This window comes from Vombatus ursinus, unplaced genomic scaffold (genome assembly GCF_900497805.2).
Source record: "Vombatus ursinus unplaced genomic scaffold, bare-nosed wombat genome assembly UNPS02015411.1, whole genome shotgun sequence".
Lineage (NCBI taxonomy): Eukaryota > Metazoa > Chordata > Mammalia > Diprotodontia > Vombatidae > Vombatus > Vombatus ursinus.
This window is the reverse complement of record NW_020955189.1, coordinates 1,312,584-1,332,495: the sequence shown is the minus strand read 5'-3', so window position 1 is coordinate 1,332,495 and position 19,912 is coordinate 1,312,584. Positions and strand designations below refer to the sequence as shown.

The window sequence follows — 19,912 nt, the reverse complement described above, 5'->3', positions numbered from 1 at the left end:
GTGAGTGCATGCATGCGTGTGTGCGAGTGCATGTGTGTATAAATGTGTGAGTATGTGTGTGAATATGTATGAGTGCATACATGAGCATATGCATGCGTGTGTGCAAGTGCATATGTGTGTAAATGTGTGAGTACATACATGTGTGTGTGTCCCACCCTGAGTGGGAGAGAAGGCACTCCCTGACATGGTGCACAGCCCGAGTCCCAGGCTATGCAGGTCTTAACACCGGCTGTTTTGTGCCTGGCCTTGTTTTTTCACCCAGAGGCCCCTGGACTGGCCCAAAGAGGCTCTTCCTTCTCTGGCTGCCACCACCCATGTTCCTCTCCTCCCTGGCCTGCCCTGAAGCCCTCAGGTCATCCCCCAGTGTCCTCCCTTCCCTTCCCACCCAAAGCAGTCGGAGAATCCTAGATTTTCAGGATGGGAGGGACCCCAGAGAGCCACGGAGCCCAACTCATACCTGAAAACGTTCCCTCGGCATCATTAAATACAGGTGGGTATCCGGCCTCTGCTCATAGACGTCTGGTGCTGGGGAGCTCACCACCTCCCAGGGCTGCCCAGAGTACTTTGAAAGGGCAGCTTTTACTGGGAGGGAGTTTTTCTTTACATCAAGCCTAAATCTGCCCCTGCAACTTTGACCCTCCCTCTGGGCAGGACACTGGGGTTCCTGCTGGTTCTGCCTTCAAGTAAGGATAAGGAAACCCCAAATGCTGAAGTTACAGGAGGGGGCTCCAGGCAGCCATGCCATTCATCCAAGAACTCATAGACCTGCTTCCATCATCATCCCCCTTCCTAACCGTGACCTTGGGCAAGTCACCCTCTTTGGGCCTGAGTTTCCTCATCTGTAAAATAAGGGGGATCTGATGCTATGCTCTCCTAAGAGCAAAGGGGACCAGTCCCTGGCCAGCCCCGCCATCCCTGGGAACGTTTACAGTGTGCAGAACGCTGAGCTGGGCCGGAGGAGACATGATTCAGCTGACAGGGTCCCTGTCTTCATGAGTTTACAGTGGGTAGAGGCCTGAGACAGACATAACCTCGGATCCCCCAAAGTAGGTAATAAATGCATGAGAGGAGGACCCCTCATAACAGCTCTGGCTTTGGAGCCAGAGGATCTGGGTTCAAATCCTGCTTCTTTCCTTTACAAGCTGTGTGGGCCTCCACGGTCTGTAAAGGATGGGCTGGAATTCAGCAGCCAAGGAGGCATCCCAAGTGTGTCATCAGAGGAGCTGGGACCTTCTGAGAAGGCAGGCTTCCTCTTCACTGTCCTCTGCCCATGGGAGGCCCACAGGGCCCAGGCCTTCGCCGTGTCCGAGCTCTTTTCCGGGCTGCTCGTGAAGGAGACTGGTGAGGACGAGGCCTTGGTGGTCCTTGGCAGGCTCAGCCTGGCTGTGGCGGGCCGTGGTCAGCTCTGTGATTTCAGACTTGGGTTTCTGAAGAGGATCAGGGGTGAGGAAGCCCCTCCTGGGGCTTCCTGATGGCCCTTTGCAAGCCTGGGGTCTCCTGTGTTGCTGGACCCAAGACCGGATGTGGGCGGTGCTGGCCTCAACAGCCACTGGGTTCCAGGCGCACAACCAAGATCTCAGAGGCCATCCAGCTCAACAACCTCATTGAACAGGAAGGGAAACTGAGGCCCAGCATCAGTTGTATCAGCTGAGCATTTTGAAAGCACTACCCAGTGCCAGGTGCTGGTGACACAGAGATTCAATTAGGCAGTCTGTCCCCCAGAGGCTCCCACGACACTTGCACACACAAAAGAAGGACCCCACCATTTTGGTAGGGAGGCCCCAGCTGCCGGGAGGATGGAGATGGGGATTGACATGGTGTTCGATGGAGCACTAAAGGGCAATCCGAGAGGTAGTGACGAAGGACGACATTGGACAAGGTGTGCCAAGGCACGGAGGTGAGGGGGTGTGTCACCCCTCCCGCCCCCACCCATTTATTCAATTAACAAATATTTTACTACCTACCTCCTTCATTTAAAACACACACACACATTTTGAGAAACACAGTCAAGCGAAAAAAATTCTCACATTTGCCATGGAATAATAGCTAACATTTATATAATGCTTTAAGGTTTGCAAAGCACTTTATGTGTTAGGTCTGTCTCATTCTGCACCCCCAAGTCCATCCCCTGTCTGTCAGGTGGGTAGCAGACTTTCTCACTAGCCCTCTGGATTTATGGTTGGTCACTGCATTGATCAGGGTTCTTAAGGATTCCAAAGTGGTGTTTCTTTTTCACACCAATATTACTGCATGAATTCTTTAATTCATTAATTACTCTGACCAGTTTCTCCTTCCCCTTTATAAATCAGAAGAGGGCAGTGACGGAGGTCCAATCTACTTCTGCTTTCCTACCCTTCTCTTTCCCTCACCCAGAGCCCAATCTTATCCTTTGTTTCTTTTTAAATGCCTCTTCACATTCTACCCTTCATCATTAGAATTTGCTTTGCTCATTGTTCAATGACCCACTTTGACAGGCTTAGCTCTTCTCAGCAAGGCAATGATTTAAGACACCTCCAAAAGACTCATGATGGAAAAGGCTGTCCACATCCAGAGAAAGAACTATGGAGTCAATGCAGATCGAAGCAGACTATTTTCGTTTTTGTTTTCATGGTTTTCCCCTTTTGTTTTGATTCTTCTTTCACAACGTGGCTAATGTGGGAATGTGTTTAATATGATTATACATGTATAGCCTATACCGTCTTGGAGAAGGGGGAGGAAAGGGGAGGGGAGAGAGGGAGAAAAAAATTTCAGAACTCAAAATGTTATAATAATGAATGTTGAAAACTATCTTTACATGTAACTGGAAAAAGATGAGTGCAAAAAAAGTGGAAAAAAAGAATGTTTTGCTCAGGAAAAATCCCTCTCTTAATCTGCCCTTTCTCCAATTTCCTCCTGTCTCCTTTCCTTCCAGTCTCCCTGCTGAATAAACTGTATTCCTGCATCCAACTGTGTGTGTTTCCTCCTCTGAGCAGCTCAGATGAAAGTGAGTGAAGTTCAAGTGTCACTCTCTCCCCCACCCCATCCGCTCTGTTTGTATAGATATCTGCTTCTTCTCCTTTCCTATGTGAGAGAAGTTCCCCTCTCTCCCCACAGGAATCGTATTCCTTTCCCCATCTTTCTTCTTTTAAGATAATCAGAACCACTGTCTGGTCTTCTCTCTTACTTGATCTCCTCTATGACCCCCAATGATATAGGGTTTGGAGGGGACACATGCATCATCTTCCCATTTTAGAACATAAACAGTTCATCCTTACTTAATCCTTTATGATTGATCACTTCTGTTTACCTTTGTTTCTTTTGCCACCTGGGTTGGTATTTCAAAGTTTCCATACAGCTGTGGTCTTTTCATCAGAAAAGGTTGGAAGTTCTCATTTCATTTTTTCCCCTGTAGGATTATACTCAGTTTTTTCGAGGTTGTTATTTTCAGCTGTGAGCTTATATCCCTTACCTTCTGGAATACCATATTACAAGCTCTCTACTCATGCACTGTGGTGGCTGCTAAGTTGTGTGTGATCTTGACTGTCCTTCCTCAGTATTTGAACTCTTTCTTTCTTGCTGCTGGCAATGTTTTTTCTTCAACTACAGCCTCTGGATTTTGGCTGTAATATTTTTGAGTTTTTTTTTTTATTTTGGAGTTTCTTTCAGGAGGTAATCAATTCTTTGTAAACAGCGATTTTCCTGAAAAACATCTGTGGGTGTTGGCACACGCGAGCCAGTGTCCAGTCTCGGATACTGAATTTCAGGAAATGGCTGAGCACCAGTGGAGTCACTGGCAGAAGGTTTGGTGAAGTGGGCACATGTGCCCCAGGGATTTGTCAGATCTGCCTCCTATGAAACAAGGTGGCATAATCTGGGCATTCCAAGTTCTTTGGCCATTCAACATTTATTAGACGCCTACTGTATGCCAGGTCTTGTTCTAAGCGCTAAGGATACAGAGAAAGGCAAAAATGCCACCTCTGCCCTCAGGGAGCTCACATTCTAATGGGGGAGACAACGTGTACAGGGACATAAAAATACATACAGAATAGATGGGAGGGCATCTCAGAGGGGAAAAAATTAGTGACTGGGGCTTTGAGCTGAGTTTTGGGGAAGCCAGGGCAGAGGTAAGGGGGCAGAACACTCCAGGCAGGGGGGACTGCCAGGGCAAAGGCCGGGAGATAGGCCAGTGCATCTGGGTCACGGAAGGAGGAAAAAGCCAGGTTATGAATGGACACTGGAGGTGATGGTGAGCCACTGACGTGCCAGCAGTCAGATCTATGTTTCTGGGCAGCTGAGGGAGGATGGACTGGAGAACAGGAGCGGGGCGTGGCAGGGAGAAGCACAGCCAAGCTCTCCTCCATCCCATCACTGCTCAGCACAGACCTGGACACGGACCAGATCAGGACACCCAAGAACAAAAATCATGAGTCACTTTTCCAGCCCAGGTCAGCGTAGGGAGACAGGCAGAGAGGTGTGCAGGTGGTGGGGGCCGGTGTCTGGCAGGACTCTCCCAGTGGGGAGGTTCTCCCTCTGGCCACACCTCAGAGCCTGACCTCAGGCAGGTGTTGGGAATAGGTGCCAAAGGGCAGGTCTGTCCCTTACTCCCCAGTTCTGGGTCACAGACTGATTTCCCCCGTGTAGCACACTTCTCTCCAACACGGCCCCTTCTCTCCTGTCCTGCCCCCACCCTGGTGCAGGCCTTCATCACCTCATGTCTGTGGTCGGGTCTGCCAGCCTCCAGCCACCAAAGCGTGAAAGAAGAAAGGCCCCCTCCTTCACAGAGTCCAGCAATTCTTAAATGATCTCTCCTCGACCTGTTTTCCAGGTCAGTGTTTTTGGTTTTTTGTGTGAGATGCTTTATATTTTCTTCTACGTTTCCCCCCAAACTTTGGACCCTTTTAATGTCTCTTGTCTCATGGAATCACTGGCTTCCGTTCGATCCACTCTAATTTTCAGGGGGTCTTTCTTAGGTAAGGTCTTTACCTCCTGTTAATATTTCTTCCCAGATCTTTCATCCACAATTGTCTCTTCCCATTTTCCCCTCTTGTGCTCCCATTTACTTATTAAAACATTTTGAATTTTTTAAAAACCTTTTTTTTTTTTTAAATTTCTTCCAGGAATTCTAGCTAAACTTGTTCCCAGACTGTATTTTTCTTTGAGGTTTTGGTTACATACGTTTTCAGTCATCCTCTTCTTCTGGGTTTGTGTCTCGAGCTCCCCTGGTCACCAGAACAGCAACTCATGGTGCGATTATTTTTTTGTGTTTCTTCATTCTTCCAGCCTACTTCTGTTAGGGTCGGGCAGTCTTCACACTTCTGCAGAGCGTGTCTGGGCTGAGCTAGCATCCTCTTAGTAAGCCGTTGCTTACTAACTGGAATGGGCATGGTGTTATTCCAGGCTGTCAGAGGTAGCTCGGTCTGGGGACTGGAAAGCTTGCAGGGTTCCCAAAGTGGTGTGACGTCATCTGATCACTTCCCTCCCGGGTTGGGCTCTCCCTGGCCTGCGTCTGGGTCTGAGCAGCACAACTGTTAGCTTGCCCCGGTTGGAATTCCAGTAGATGCTGCTGGACCCGGCTTCGACGGGCCAGCTGGAAAGCTCTTCGGGTTCAGGAGAAACCTGCCGGCTCCCCTTTGGGGTCTGAGCTACAGGGCTGCTGCTCTCCTTTCTGTACTTGCTTCTTGCTCAGGCCTCCTCACCCTGGGCCTCCATCAATCAATCAGTAAGCATTGATTAAGTGCATGCTCTATGCCAGGCACCGTGCTAAGTGTTGGAGACAAAAATAGGCAAAAGACGGTCCCTGCCCTCAAGGAGCTTACAATCGAATGAGGGAGACAAGCAAATAAATAGGTGCAAAAAAGCCACATTTGGCATAAACAGAAAGTCATTAACAGATGTCACCAGAGTTAAGAGGGGTTAGGGAAGGTTTCCTGTAGAAGGTGGGTTTTAGTTGGAACTTAAAGAAAGCTGGGTTGGTCCGCAGCTGGAGGGGAACGGACAGAGCCTTCCAGGGATGGGGGACAGCCAGAGAAGATGCCCAGTCAGAGATGGACGCTCCTGGGAGGCCGGGTGGGGGGAGTAAGGCACAAGGCTGGAAAGGGAGGAGGAGGCCAGGTACGAAGGGCTCTGGAGGCCACAGGGAGCGACGGGAGTTTATTAAGCTTTAAGGAGGTCAGGTAGATGGGTGGAGGATGAAGTGGAGAGGGGAGAGACGCCAGGCAGAGAGAGAACCACTTCTGGCCCTGAAGGACCTGACCAACGAACTCTCCATGTGCTTGGGCCGCTGAGAGAACACCTTTGTCAGAAGCGTTCGCCTTCCCGGGCTGGGAGGCAGCCGTGGCCTCTCTCAGGGCCCTGGAAGGAGCTGCCGGAGAAACTGAAGGTGCACACAAACACAACCTCATTTTGGTCCTTTTATTATTTCTGGTAGATTAAATAAATCTTTATAGAGTGATTTTTATTTTACACACAAAAGGAAAAATACATTCTCCTTGTACCTATGAAATAAAGGAGCAGGGAGGCAGGGACCATGCCCAGTGCAGAGCTGGGGCGCCTCTGCACAGACAGCGATGCCCCGGGATGATTATCATTCCACCTCTTAGAGTATCACCAAGACACTGCACCAGGTGCCTTGCCCTGTTGCAAAGAGCAGATTGCCACGTGCTTCCTGTTGTGGGGACCCTCACTTTCCTTTACAAACCATCTCACTGGTTCACCCTGAATCCCTCTGACGTCACACGGGGTGGGGGCATCAGGGATCCCGGGGAGACTGACACAAGAGGGCTCAGCTCTATCGACTGCTCTACGGGTCAGGGGACGAGTGAGCCACAGGTGAGCTCTCGTGCATGCACACACACACACACACACAAGCATGCGCACACCTCCCGCATGCCCACAACAGACCAGAGCCAGAGCCGAAGGTGCGATTGCGCGGTGCGCGTGACAAGACTTGGAAGCAATGTCGCTGCCCCAGAAACCCCCTGCCTGCGGGGGCCTCAGTACGGGATGTCGTTCTGATAGTACTGGATCATGTCATACGTCCGGCTCCTGCAAGGAAGAGGGTCAGCGGTCAGTTCGGAAGCTTCGAAAAGGCGGGGTCGTGATGACCAAGTACCTGAGGGGCAGGGGGCCCGTGGGGAGCAGCGATCATGGACCACGGCAAGCCAAAGGGGGCAAAGGTGGAGGAATGGGGGCGGGCTTCTCAGAGACACACAAAACCTAGAGGGCGACTGTGGGGAGGCACAGGGTCAGTGCGGGGGCCAACAGGAGGAAGTTTGGAAACGCAGGCTCTCCCCAGGGTGCGGGAAGCCCTGGATGCCAGGCAAAGCCCTTTCAACTTCAATTGGGGGCTAACAGAAAGCAGCAGGGGCCTGGATGATGTGCCGGGGAGAGGGAGGGAGGAGCCCCAAGCCCCATCACGCCTTCTCCACTGGGAACTGGGGTCTGATTCTAGGACACAAAGGGCAGTCCCCAAGCATAGCCTGGGCTGCGCTCCTTGGCCTCTGACCTCTAACCCTCTCCAGCTTTAAGTCCCAACTAAAATCCTACCTCCTCCAGGAAGCCTTCCTGATCCCTTGTAATTCCAGTGCCTTCCCCTTTAATTATTTCCTATTTACCCTGTATGAAGCTCACTTTGTACAGAATTGTATCCCCCGTTAGACTGTGAGCTCCTTGAGGGCAGGGCCTGTCTTCGGCCTCTTTTTGTCTCCTCAGCGCTGAGCACAGAACCTGGCACCCAGTAGGCACTTAACAAATGTTGATTTGATCGACTGAAAGGGGCCTGAAAGGTCAGCTGGACGGCCCCCTCCTTGGTCCCGGAGGGAGGAAGAGGCTGGTCCAAGGTCCTATGGCTTGAATACAGAAGCCTGCCTCCTTCAGGCCCAGACAGTCACCACGTCCAGCTGAGCTCGCTGGCCAAAACCTACCAAAGACCAGGCCTGCCCTACGGCCCATCCCCCCAAGGAAGAGTTGCCACTGGTTTGTCTGGAAAATGGGCCACCTATTCCCGATCCTCACTCTCCCTGCCCCCCGGCCACAGGCCGTGACCCACGACTGCCCAGGCTCTCCCGCTCCTCTCACACAATGGTCAGCTGGGACCAGCTGGTGCGAGCCTTTGGAGGATGTGGGACAGGAGAGATCTGTGCAAGGCCCCGCAGCTAACAGGTGTCAGGGCCAGGGGCTGAATCCTTTGCACTATAGCTCACCACAAGCCACCTTTGTGCTGGTTCCTAAACCTCTCCAGGCTCAGGCCTCAGCCGATCAATGCACATTTATTAAGCACTTACTACATGTCGGGCACTGAAAGGCTGAAGCCCGGTTCCTGCCCTCAGGGTTCTCTCATTCTAACGGGGGAGTCACACAGAGCAGACGGGAGGGCGCAGGGGCTTGGGGAAGGACCCTGGCAGAGATGAGGGGAGAGCGCTCCAGGTGTGGAGCGTCCCGTGGCAAGCAGCTCACTGACGCTGGATTGTAGGGTATGAGGGCGGGGAGGGGGATAGAGGGTAAGAAGACCGGTGGGAGCCTTGAGGGGGAAGGTAGAGGGCTTGGTCTCAGGTGACCAGAAGGAAGCAGGAGAGAGGGCAGTCAGATGTCTGAATGAGCTGGTGAGGAAGGAGCAAGAGGGAGCTCAGGGCCAGTGGACTCAGGTTTCTGGCCAGGAACAAACGAGAGGCCTTCAGCTAATGGGCAGTGGGGTGGGCCTGAAGGGAAAGAAGAAGGCCTCTAATAGCTGCTGTGGACAGTGGGGCAGTGATGACCAGAGAGGCTTGTCCAGTGAGGACCCGGCTGACACTGAACAGTGACCTAAGTGAATCCCTTACTGTTAAATCCGACGGGTCAGCGCCCTAGGCAGCAGAGTTAGATTGACCAGAGTTGGAGAGGGTACAGAGGTTCTTCCATACTCCTGCTGTGTCCGACACTGCTGACCATTTCCTCCTGGATGCTCTCTCCTCTCGGGGTTTTCAAGACTCTTCTCTCCTGGTTCTCCCCCTCTCCGTCCAGCCATTCCTTCTTAGTCGCCCCCTAACTGTGGGCGTCCCTCAAGGCTCTGTCCGGGGCCCTCTCCTCTCCTAATCAACGCTCTGTGTCTTGGCAACCTCAGTTAACATCTCTACTCAAAATCCAGCCCCAGCTTCTCTCCTAACCTCGAGCCTACCATCTCCAATCGCCTACCAGATGCCTCAAGCTGGTTGTGTTCCAGACACCTTCGACTCAGCTGTGCAAAAACAGACTCATCCTCTCTTCCCCATCAGCCCTCCCCTCTTCTGCGGAAGGCGCCACCATCCTTGTGGAGACTCAGGACCGTCACCTTGGCGCCACGTGCCACGCCGTGGGGCGTCACCCTCTGCCTTCCGTTTCCCATCAGCTGCCAATTCTTGTCATTTCTCTACCTTCACAACATTTCTCTTCCCTCACAGCTGCGACCTTAGCTCAGGCCTCATCAGTCTCCTTGCCTTAAATCTCTCCTCACTCCAGACCACCTAGAGCATGGCCTTAAGTACTTCTCTGGCCAGGTCACTCACCACTCATCCTGCTGCCTTTCAAGCCTTACAGGACCTGGCCCCAGCCCATCCTTGAGGCCTGCCAGGACGTGGCACCCCTTCCCCACACTTGCTGACCTAGCCACACCTGCCTCTGTTCCTCCTCCATGACGCTCCGTCTCATCTCCGTGGGATGGCCCGTACTGGCCACCCCTCACTTCTGCAATGCACGCTGACTTGCCTCCACATCCTACAGTCCCTCTCTGAGTAAGGCAGTGTCCATTTGGAGGAACACCACTGGCTGGTGGTTCAAGATCCCTGGGATGGGGTGAGTCGAGCGCCCAGAAAGAGCCTCAGTGGTTGGAGGCTACTGACCAGCAGGGTGATGAGGAAGCCAGCCTCACAGTCTTAAGGCAGGTGTGCTGTGCTTGTCTTGGAGAAGGCTCGGGGAGGCCAGAGGTGGAAGGAGTCTAGCTGAGAGACGGTGGCCAGTGCGGGAGACGCTCCGGGGTCCCAAGAAAGCAGGAGGCCAGCTGTCAGGGCAGGGCACTTTCAACACACTTCAATTGTCTCACTGGCCTCTCAAGCCTCGACATATCCAGAAGTCAGTCAGCCAGCATTTATTAAGTGCCTACTGTGTGCCAGGCACCAGGCTAAACACTGGGGATATAAAGAAAGGCAAGGGAAAAAACCCCAAAACATTTTCCTCTTTCAGACAATCTCCTTTCTGAATTCTCCCACTTGTGTCCGGACAGCCAGCTCTGATTTCCTGTTCTTGTTTCCTTCCAACGTCCAGCTGGTCACCAAACCTAGCTGACGATGGTTTCATCCTCTCTCTTTAGCTGCCCCTTTGTTCCCATCCTCACTGGCACCCTATGAGGCGGATCCCTTAGCGCCGTGTTGGAGGCCTCTGCCTGCTCCCCATCCACATGCCCCAAACACATTTCTCATCATCTCGGTCCTTACTCAAGGGACCTCCGATCAGATCAGGTCTAAGCTTCAGTCTCCTCACCTCAACAATCCCTCATCAGCTCCCACTGGGTCCCTCCACTGGGCAGGTGCACGTGTCCTCAGTGTGTCCTCGGTGGGGGCTGATGCTGGGAGCTTGTGCTCATGCTGCCTGATGACCCCCCCCGCCCCCTTTCTTTGGAGTTCTTCACTGGCTCTGTGGTGGTCGTATTCTCAGAGAGGGAGGTGTTCTCACCAGCCATGGCTTTCGTGGGAAGCTTGGGGTCAGCAGATGAGAACCAGCAATCGGGCTGTTCTTGTACTGCTTTTGGGCTCAGGGCCCAGCTCCCTGGCTGTTTCAGACACCTATTGCGGGTTAAGTTCTGTAACTGAGAAACCTGGCCCTTTGGCATCCTAGTGAGGCCCAGGCACCCAAAGAAAACTAACTGGAATGGAGTTACAAACTTTTTAAGTTCACAGGCTGAGCTCTACCCAGAACTCCTGCTTAGAAGCATGCTGAAATCTGGGTGGTGGACATTATTCGTCCACTTGGTCTCTGTTTGGATGGGCGGGCCACACCCTTCTCTTCTGGGGGGCCGTGCAACGTTCTGGGACTTGGCACAGTCAGGACCATGTTGTTCCCAACCTGGAGGGAGCAGCTGAAGACCTCGCTGGACCTCCCTCCTTCCAGCAGCCAAGGCTTTTCCGTTTTCTGCCCTGCTGTGCGGTGATTAACAGGGCTGTCCTGTGGTTACATCTTCCAAGGAATCTTGGATCCTCTCTCTGTATGGACGGGAGGCAGCTGGCAGCCCAGGGACCCATAACAGGGTGTCACGTCATCCACATTTTTCAGGCAATTGTGAGGGGCGGAGATGTGGTCAACTGCTGACTGCTGCTGCTGGCGCCTCCCCGCTAACGCCCTTGCATTGCGGACAGACAGGAGTGAGGGGAGAAGAGACGGAAGCGGGCCGTGGCTGGCCCTCTCTGCTGGTTACCTTTTTTGGGAAGAAGGCTTAGGATTTTCACCAGCCCTCTTCTAAATCCCTTGTGACTCAGTCTCCCTCCCAGAACCCAGTATGGGCGCTTTCCCCATCCAGCAGGTGCTGTTATCATTTCCATTCCACAGATGAGGGAACTGAGGCCGAGGGAGGTTCTGGGACCCGCCCAGGGTTACCCAGCTAGAAGCGTGTGCAGTAGGTCGGTTCTGGAGGATTCTAGAGTCCTTGGTCCAGAATCACAACATCAGAGTGATCCCAAGCAGGGAGGACACGCAGCTTGCCAAGGAGGCATGTTTGTGGGCAACCATGGATCTGACGAGAGCGCATAGGGGCTCACGGTAGGAGGGCAGGGGGCACCTGGACCCCCCAGGCATTGGCACTGCCTCTGACCAAGATCTTTGGCCACGCTGGGGTGCTGTGGGAGGCGGGCCAGGCTGTGGAAGGCCCACTGTCCCCAGCCTCATGCGATGAGGCGAGCTCAGTTCTGGGCTCTCCATGGCAAGCGCCGGAGGCCGAACAGATGGGACAGGAAAGGGCTGGAGCTCGGCCCGAGGAGGAGCAATCAGGTTTATCCCACTCGGTCCCTGGAGGCAGGACAAGGCATTCTAGGGGGACGATCCCAGCCTTCTAAAGGTATACCTCCTCTAACAAGAGCTGTCCCCAAAAGACATGGGTTGGCCCCTCAGAGGGCCCCAGCTTGGGGAGCTGAGGATGAGGCGCCTGCCAGGCACCGGCCCCCTGGCTCCGGAGGGGAAGAAAGGAAGCGTCTCAGGAGAAGCTGGGGTGCCTGGGAGCACGGCGGGAGCTCTGTGGGGGGCAGAGGCATAGCGTCAGAGGTTTCCAGTTGGTGGGAGGGACCTGGAGCGCTCCCTTTGCAAACACAGCCTAGAGGGGGCTTGGCCGCGGGAAGCCTCTAAGTGGTTCTGTTTGGAAAGGGCTCCCCCATCGTTACGCGCTGCGCCGAGGGTGTGGACGGAGGGGGCCCGAAGGTGCAGGGTGGAGGCCGGCCGGGAAGGACACTGACCTGTTGCTGAGGAAGCAGTTCTGAATGACCTTCAGGATGAAGTTGGCGGCCTCCCGCTCCGTCATGTTGGGGCTGAATCTGTGCCTTTTGGAGTGAGAGAGAGAGAGAGAGAGAGATGGGCCCATTTTTGGGAGAAGCCTCTGGGACGGCAGCTGCCCCCTGCGGAGCCACAGTTGGCCTTCCTCCCCGCCCCGGGCAGGATTGTTTGGCGGAGGGTCAAGTGCTCCAGAGCGATACCCACGGTGGCGGGATCCCTGACCCTCCTGCCAGAGGGTTGTCTGACTACTGAAGGAGAGGTGGGGGGTAGGACCAAGCCAAGAGCTTCCCAGCAAAGGGAAGCTCCCCCACCGCCAAGGCAGCCCAGGACACTCTGGTCTGTGTTGATCCCCAGCCCAAGCCCTGCCCCTGGTCTGTGGGGGGCTGGTCAGCCTAGGCAGGTAACCACCACCCCATGCCCCGGTGGGGAGCTGAGCACCAGCAGAACAGGAGGGGAGAGGCTCGGCCTCCCCTCCACGGCTGGTCATCCTTCCCTAGGCAGCAAAGAGCCCGCTTCTAGGCTGACCCTTGCATCCCTGCCTGCAGGCCCTGGGGCTGGAGCCACAGTCCAGAGGAGGCCACGCGGGCCACACCCCTCGCCATGCAGCAGGAGCAATGACCCCCCCACACACACACACTGGGGGCACCAGCTATGGACGGTGGGAGGGTCCGCTTGTCTGGGACCCGTGATCGCAGGAGCGGGCTGACGGTGTGCCAGCCGGGGACAACGTCCCAAGACTCACTTCAGCAGCTTGATTGTCTGTCCTCGGAAGCAGGGCAGCCCAGTGTCCAGCATCAGGGTGACCAGGGAGACCACGGCGTCCATGTAGGGCCTGCAGGGAGAGGCGACGGGGCGGAGTGGGGCCAGTGATGCCGAAGGGGGCCTCGAGGCCCCAAGACCAAAGACCTCCTCCCCCATCCGCCTCCCCCACCTCAGTGACCCCCCCGCGGAGGGCTCTGGGAGCGAGATGGGAGGGCCCTCAGAGCATCCTGCCCAGCGGCTCCTCCCTCCTGACAGAGGCCCGCCCAGCGGTCCAGGCCCTAGGCCTCCCAGGAGGCCACGGCTCCCTGGGAGCAGCACGGGCTTTGTTCTGCCGGACACTGGGGCCCCTGGACGCTTGCTGACTGAGCGTTTGGCGCTCACTGGACCCCCCCCGGCTCCCTCCTTGGGTCAGACCCTCAGGGAGGCCCTTCTTGGCTGTCGGAAGACAAGGTCTGGAGCCCTCACCTGACCGCCAGGTAGCCTCGGACGCACATCTCCATGAACCACTTGAATGGGGTGGCCTCCATCTTCCCGCCCATGATCATGACCATCTCATCGGTCAGCTTGATGTCCGGCTCCCAGCCCAGATTCCCACCGGGGGAGCTCTCAAACATGAAGCCAAAGTCTGTGAAGGCCAGCAGGACAGCCACTGTGAGGGACGTCTCCCACGGCAGAGACACGGACCCCGGGGGCCACTACCTGATGCCCAGACTGACCCCATCTCCAGTTTGGCAGCCAGGTGGCTAGTGGACGGAGTGGCCTGGAGCCAGAAAACCCGAGTTCAGATCTGGTCTTAGACACGTCCTAGCTAGTATGACCCTGGGCGAGTCACTTCCCTTCTGTCTGCCCCAGTTTCTTCAACTGTAAAATGCCGATACCTCTCAGCATTGTTGTGAGGATCAAATGAGGGGATATTATTAATACAGGTTCACACGGTAAGATAACCATAGCAACAAGTAACGTTTGCCAAGCGTGTCACGTACACAGCATCATGCTCTAGGCGTTATCGCGCCCATTTTACAGAGGAGGCTCGCCCCGCCCCCGCCACACCCAGGCCCCCGCTGACCGATGTGGATGATGTGGCCCTTCTTGTCCAGCATGATGTTCCCGTTGTGGCGGTCTTTGATCTGCAGCAGGAACAGGAGGAGGCTGTAGGCAGCCATGCTGCGGATGAAGTTGTAGCGGGCCTGCGCGGGGGCAAAGGGCAGGCGGTCACAGGGGCCCTCCCGCAGTGAGTCACGGAGACAAAGAAAGGTAGGTGCCTGCCTCCGGGGGCATCTAGACCTCCCCCCTGTCTAGAGGGGCCGTGAGCTCTCCGCATCCAAGGACCTCACGGAAGCCTTTTCAAGGACTTGTTACTATCCTACGTTCCAGGATTTGGAGATTCCAGAGCTGATCACTCGGCTGCCCAGGGACTGCTGGAATCTGGACCGCTCACGCGTTTTCACAATCACAGACACTGCGGCTACAAAAGTACATTCGAACAGCGAGGTGGCGCAGTGTCAGAAAGACCTGAGTTCAAATGTGACCCCAGATGCTGTTTGATCCTGGGCAGATCACTTCACTGTCTGCCTTAGCCTTTTCATCTACAAAAGGGGAATCATAATAGCGCCTTTCTCTGAGGACGTAGTGAGGTTCCAAGGGGAGAAGACTGGCCAAGCGCTTAGCGCTGCCGGGCACACAGTAGGCACTTCACACAGGCTCCCCCTGTAGGGCAGCCAGGCACACAGTAGGCACTTCACACAGCTCCCCCTGTAGGGCAGCCAGACACACAGTAGGTCCTTCATATAGGCTCCCCATCTCAGATCAGGGCCTTGTTGGGGCAGAAGGGCTCATGTAGGTCAGTGAATTTCTCTCTGAATGAGGCCATGCAGGGTCACCCAGGACGGACAGGCTTGGGGGGAGGCGGTCATACAAAGGGTGAGCCACCAGAGAAGGAAACAGCAAGCTGCTCCAGGAGCTTGGTGCCGGTGAACTCAGATGGACTGGAGTGGGTGAATTACATGAATGAATGAATGAAGGCAGTCAGTACATGCGCTACTGTGGGCAAGGCTCCCTTAGAAGAAATGGAGGAGCCCGCACAGGCAATCAAAGGGTCACAGAAAAGCAGGATGGGGTCACAGACTCAGAAGTGAGGGAATTATCTGTCTGAATCCAAGGCAAACCCTTCAACGCGGCAGTAACACACGCCTATGCGCCAACAGCGAGGCCAAGGCGGCTCACTTCCATGAAGACCTACAACATCTTCTAGAAATAACACCACCGGCGCATGGAATGCTAAAGTCGGAAATCAAAAGATAACTGGGGACAAAAGGGAGCAGGGCGGAGACTAACAGAGCGTGGTCATGACTAGCACTGTCTTCAATAACCCAAAAGGCGACTCTACACACGGACGACGTCACCAGGCGCCAACAGAGAAATCAGACTGCTGACACGCTCTGCGGCCAGACGCGGAGAAGCTCTCTACAGGCAGTTGAAACGAGACCGAGAGCCGACTGCGGCTCGGATCACGAGCTGCTTCCTGCAAAGTTCAGACGTCGACTGAAGAAAGCAGGGAAAACCATCAGACCGTCCAGGCGTGACCTCAATAACATCCCTTCTGAGCACGAAGTGGAGGTGAGGAACGGAGCGGAGGGACTCGAGCTATGGACAGAGGCTCACAACACCGGACTGGAGGCAGCAACAAAACACCCCAGAGAAAGAGAAGGGCAAGAAGGAAAAACGGCGTCTGATGAGGCTCCATCAGCAGCTGAGGAAAGAAAGAGATTACGGGGAAAGATCTACCCAGCTGAGTGCAGAATTCCAGAGAACAGCACGGAGGGACGAGGTCTTCTTAAATGAGCAATGCAAAGAAATAGAAGAAAACAATAGAATGGGAAAGACAAGAAGTCTCTTCAAGAAAATTAGAGATGTCAAGGGAACATCTCATGCAAAAAAATGGGCGTGATAAAAAGACAAAAATGGTAGGGACTTAACAGAAGCAGAAGAGATTAAGGAGAGGTGGTAAGAATGTACCAAAGAACTAACTCTATAAGATCCCAACATCACTCATGACCACCGATGGTATGGTTATGGATCTGGAGCCAGACATCCCTGAGAATGAAGTCGAGTGGACCTCAGGAAGCACTGCCAACAAGAAGGCTAGTGGAGGTGATGGAATTCCAGCTGAGCTATTTAAAATCCTGAAACACGACGCCGTTAAAGTGCCGCACTCAATATGCCAGCAAGTTTGGAAAACTCAACAGTGGCCACTGGACTGGAAAAAATCAGTTTATGTCCCGATGCTAAAGAAGGGCGACGTCAAGGAACGTTCGAATTACTGAACGAGGTCACGCTTCGACTCCAGCGATACGTGAGCTGAGAACTACCAGGAGAGCAGGCTGGCTTTCAGGGGCAGAGGAACTAGGGACCAAACTGCCAACATTTGCTGCATTATGGAGAAAGCAAGGCAGCTGTAAAAACCATCCACCTCTGCTTCCCTGATGACACTAACGCCTTCCCCTGCGCGCATCACAACAAAATGTGGCGGGGGACCAGATTGCGACTCGTCTCCTGAGGAAGCCGCAGGCACGCCAAGAAGCAGCAGCTGGAACCCAACATGGAGCAACTGATTGGTTTAAGATTGGAAAAGGAACGTGACAAGGCTGGAGGTTATCACCTTATCTATTTAACTTGTCGGCAGAGTACGTCATGCAGAATGCCAGGCTGAATGAATCAAAAGCCAGAATTAAGGTTGCCAGGAGAAAAATCAATAATCTTAGACGGCAGAAAATGAAGAGGAATTAAGAAGCCTCTTTATGAGGGTAAAAGAGGAGAGTGCAGAAGCTGGCTTGAAGCTTAACATAAAAAACAAAAACAAAGAGCGTGGCAACTGGTCCCATCATTTCCTGGCAAAGAGAGGGAGAAGAAATAGAAACAGTGTGAGTTTTTATTTTCCTGGCCTCAAATATCTCTGTAGAAGGTGACTGCAGCCATAACATTTTGTGGTTTGTTTGTTTTTTTTAGGCAATTGGGATTAAGTGACTTGCCCAGGGTCACACAGCTAGTAAGTGTCAAGTGTTTGGTCTGAGGTCAGATTTAAACTCAGGTTCTCCTGACTTCAGGGCTGGTGCTTTATTAACTGCACCACCTAGCTGCCCCCTGCTGCCATAAAATTAAAAGACACTTGCTCCTTGGAAGGAAAGCGATGGGAAATTGGGATAGCATGCTAAAAAAGCAGAGACGTCACCTCATCTACAAAAGTCTATATAGTCAATGCTATGGTTTTTCCAGTACCAATGCACAACTGTGAGAGCTGGACTATAAAGGGAGCTGAGTGCTGCAGAATCAATGCATTTGAATGGTGCTGGAGAAGACTTCTGAGGGTCCCTTGGACAGCAAGGAGATAAATCAGTCAATACTTCAAGAAATGAATTCAGTCTATTCGCTGGAAGATAAATGCTGAAGCTGAAATACTCTGGCCACACAATGAGAAGATGGGACTTCCTGGAAAAGACCCTGATGATGAGAAAGACTGAAGGCCAAAGGAGAAGGTGACGGCCGAGGAGGAGAGGGACAGACAGTGTCATGGAAGCAATGAGCATGAGCTTGCCCAGACGTGGGGAGATGGTGCAGGACAAGAGGGCCTGCCGTGCCGTCGGACCCCCTCCAGTCGGAGAGAAGACACAAAGATTAAAGAGAACCAGGAAAGATCTCTTGCAGAAGCCAGAGAAGCCTGGAGGCAGAGGTGAGCACAACAGAATCCCGGGCCCAGGGGACAGCACCCAAGAGCCCAGGGTCACTGGGGAGTGAGGTGTGAGAAGCCTGGAAAGGGAGGAGGGGCCAGATCATGAAGGGCTCTGAATGCCAAGCAGGGCATTGTGTTCTGATCCACACAAGGGAGTTTATCGGAGCTAGGGGAAGATGTGGTCAGACTTCTGTTTTAGGAAAATCACTTTAGTGACTGGAGGAGGATGGACTGGAGAGGGAGAGCCTGGAGGCAGGCAGAGCCCCAACCCCTAGCAAGTGATGACAGTAATCTGGGCACAAGGTGAGGAGGGTCACACGAGGGTGGGGTAAGGGTCAAGGGAGAGGAGGGGGCATGTTCAAGAGCCAGTACAGAGATGACAGTGAGAGGTCTTTGTGCCACACTGGATATGGGGGGTGAGAGAGAGTGAGGAGGAAGAGGGTGCCCTCACCAGTGACAGGTGAGGGTTTAGGGAAAAGAGAATGAGCTCCGTTTTGGACGTGCTGGGTGTAAGGTGTCTCCTGGACATCTGACGTGACGCATCTGAAAGGCAGCTAGAGATGAGGCATGGGAAGGCAGCAGTTATCAGCACAGAGACAATAATTTAAACAGCGGGCGGCTGATGAGATTGCCAAGTAAAGCAGAGACGGGGAGGAAGGAAGGAGACCTGTCTGGCGCATCCTAAGCAGCTGCCCCCCTGGCCCGGGGGCTCGGCCCCCTCGGTGTTACCTGCTGGAAGGCCAGGGTGGACTCGTCTCCGTATTGCCGAGTGAAATAGTCGTACATGCCAAAGTCTGTCTGCCGGCCCAGCTGGTCTCGAGACGTGCAGTCGGGAATGCATTCAATCACCCCACACTGAGGAACAAGGGGAAACCTGTGTGACGTCAGGGGCCGGGGCCTTCGTTATTCTAAGGCCCCCAAACTTTGTGAGGCTCAAAGGAGATGTGCAAGCCCCTCGTCAAGAGGCTCAGGGGAAGGGTGGTGATCCAACCTGGGCCTGAAGAGAACTCTCCCCCATAAGAACCCCAATACGAGGCCAGCCGGTTTCCGAGGGAAGACGCCCTAGTGACGGGGCACTCACTACCTCCTGAGGCCTGCCTCCCTGGCTCTCTGGCAGACCAGGTCCGAGTCTGGCCTTGAGCTGAGGGAAGGCCCCACAGGCTCACACTGAGTGAGCGTCTTCACTGGACTCCCCATCAGGGAGGTTTCTAGCCCCCTCCTGATCCTGGCCATGCTCTGTCCACAGCCCTCCTCAGACTCAAGTTTTGGACTGACCCCTCCCAGGTCCAATGCCTTGGCTGAACTTACTCCAGGAGCCGTGGCCACCACCCTGTAGGGAAACACAAAGAGGTCCAGGCCCACCAGCTGGAAGATGTTCTTGAAGAGGTCAATAATTTGCAGAGCCAGCATGTCCTGGGGAGGGCCACAAGGTGAGAAGACGCTTAGTAGGACAACAGGCACTCCTGCCTCCGAGGGGGCCCTTAGCTCTGCCCCTGGGAGCGCCCCAGTACCCGATGCTGCTCCCTCCTGCTTCCCAGGTCGCTCGGAGACCCAGGGCGAGGATTCTGGCAGGGTCAGGGACAGAAAGCTAGGCCCAGGCACTGTGCCAAGGCGGAAGGAGAGGGACGGTTCTCTGAGCTACGGCGTGCACTTCTAGGATCTGATTCTAGCTTCCCCCAAGGACCCCCCCCCCAGAAGCAGGAGGTTTTGTTTACACTGATGCCCAAGGTTCTCTCTGGCAGATAGGAGCGCCTTCATGGCTCTTCGAGACCGGGGCTCCGTTTACCTGTCTGCAGTCATCGCCCACTTTAAAGATGGCTGCCTGCCAAGAAATCTTGCTGCTGTCCTTGTCCTCTTCCTCGGGGGGAGTGACTTGCTCTGAGCTGCACCGCATCCCTGCTCGGGGCCAGAAAGACCAGACCTCAGGCCTGGGAGCCCAGAAACCCACAGACCCCTCTGCCC

The 19,912-nt window shown here is 54.2% G+C and overlaps 2 protein-coding genes across 2 annotated transcripts in view; one reads left to right on the top strand and one right to left on the bottom strand.

The window, feature by feature from the left end:
- Positions 1 to 1,608, top strand: part of TMEM191C (transmembrane protein 191C) — an 8,028-nt gene extending 6,420 nt beyond the window's left edge. Inside the window, exons 6-7 of the mRNA XM_027847497.1 lie at positions 1,143 to 1,443; positions 1,487 to 1,608. Of these exons, the coding sequence (XP_027703298.1) occupies positions 1,143 to 1,443; positions 1,487 to 1,608 (423 nt within the window). The remainder of the gene's footprint in view (positions 1 to 1,142; positions 1,444 to 1,486) is intronic.
- Positions 1,609 to 6,376: 4,768 nt separating this feature from the next.
- Positions 6,377 to 19,912, bottom strand: part of PI4KA (phosphatidylinositol 4-kinase alpha) — a 140,615-nt gene continuing 127,079 nt past the window's right edge. The window contains exons 48-55 of the mRNA XM_027847472.1: positions 19,737 to 19,846; positions 19,259 to 19,363; positions 18,680 to 18,805; positions 14,291 to 14,411; positions 13,690 to 13,849; positions 13,205 to 13,294; positions 12,426 to 12,509; positions 6,377 to 7,023 (exon numbers count right to left, since the gene is read on the bottom strand). Of these exons, the coding sequence (XP_027703273.1) occupies positions 6,972 to 7,023; positions 12,426 to 12,509; positions 13,205 to 13,294; positions 13,690 to 13,849; positions 14,291 to 14,411; positions 18,680 to 18,805; positions 19,259 to 19,363; positions 19,737 to 19,846 (848 nt within the window). The 3' untranslated portion in view covers positions 6,377 to 6,971. The remainder of the gene's footprint in view (positions 7,024 to 12,425; positions 12,510 to 13,204; positions 13,295 to 13,689; positions 13,850 to 14,290; positions 14,412 to 18,679; positions 18,806 to 19,258; positions 19,364 to 19,736; positions 19,847 to 19,912) is intronic.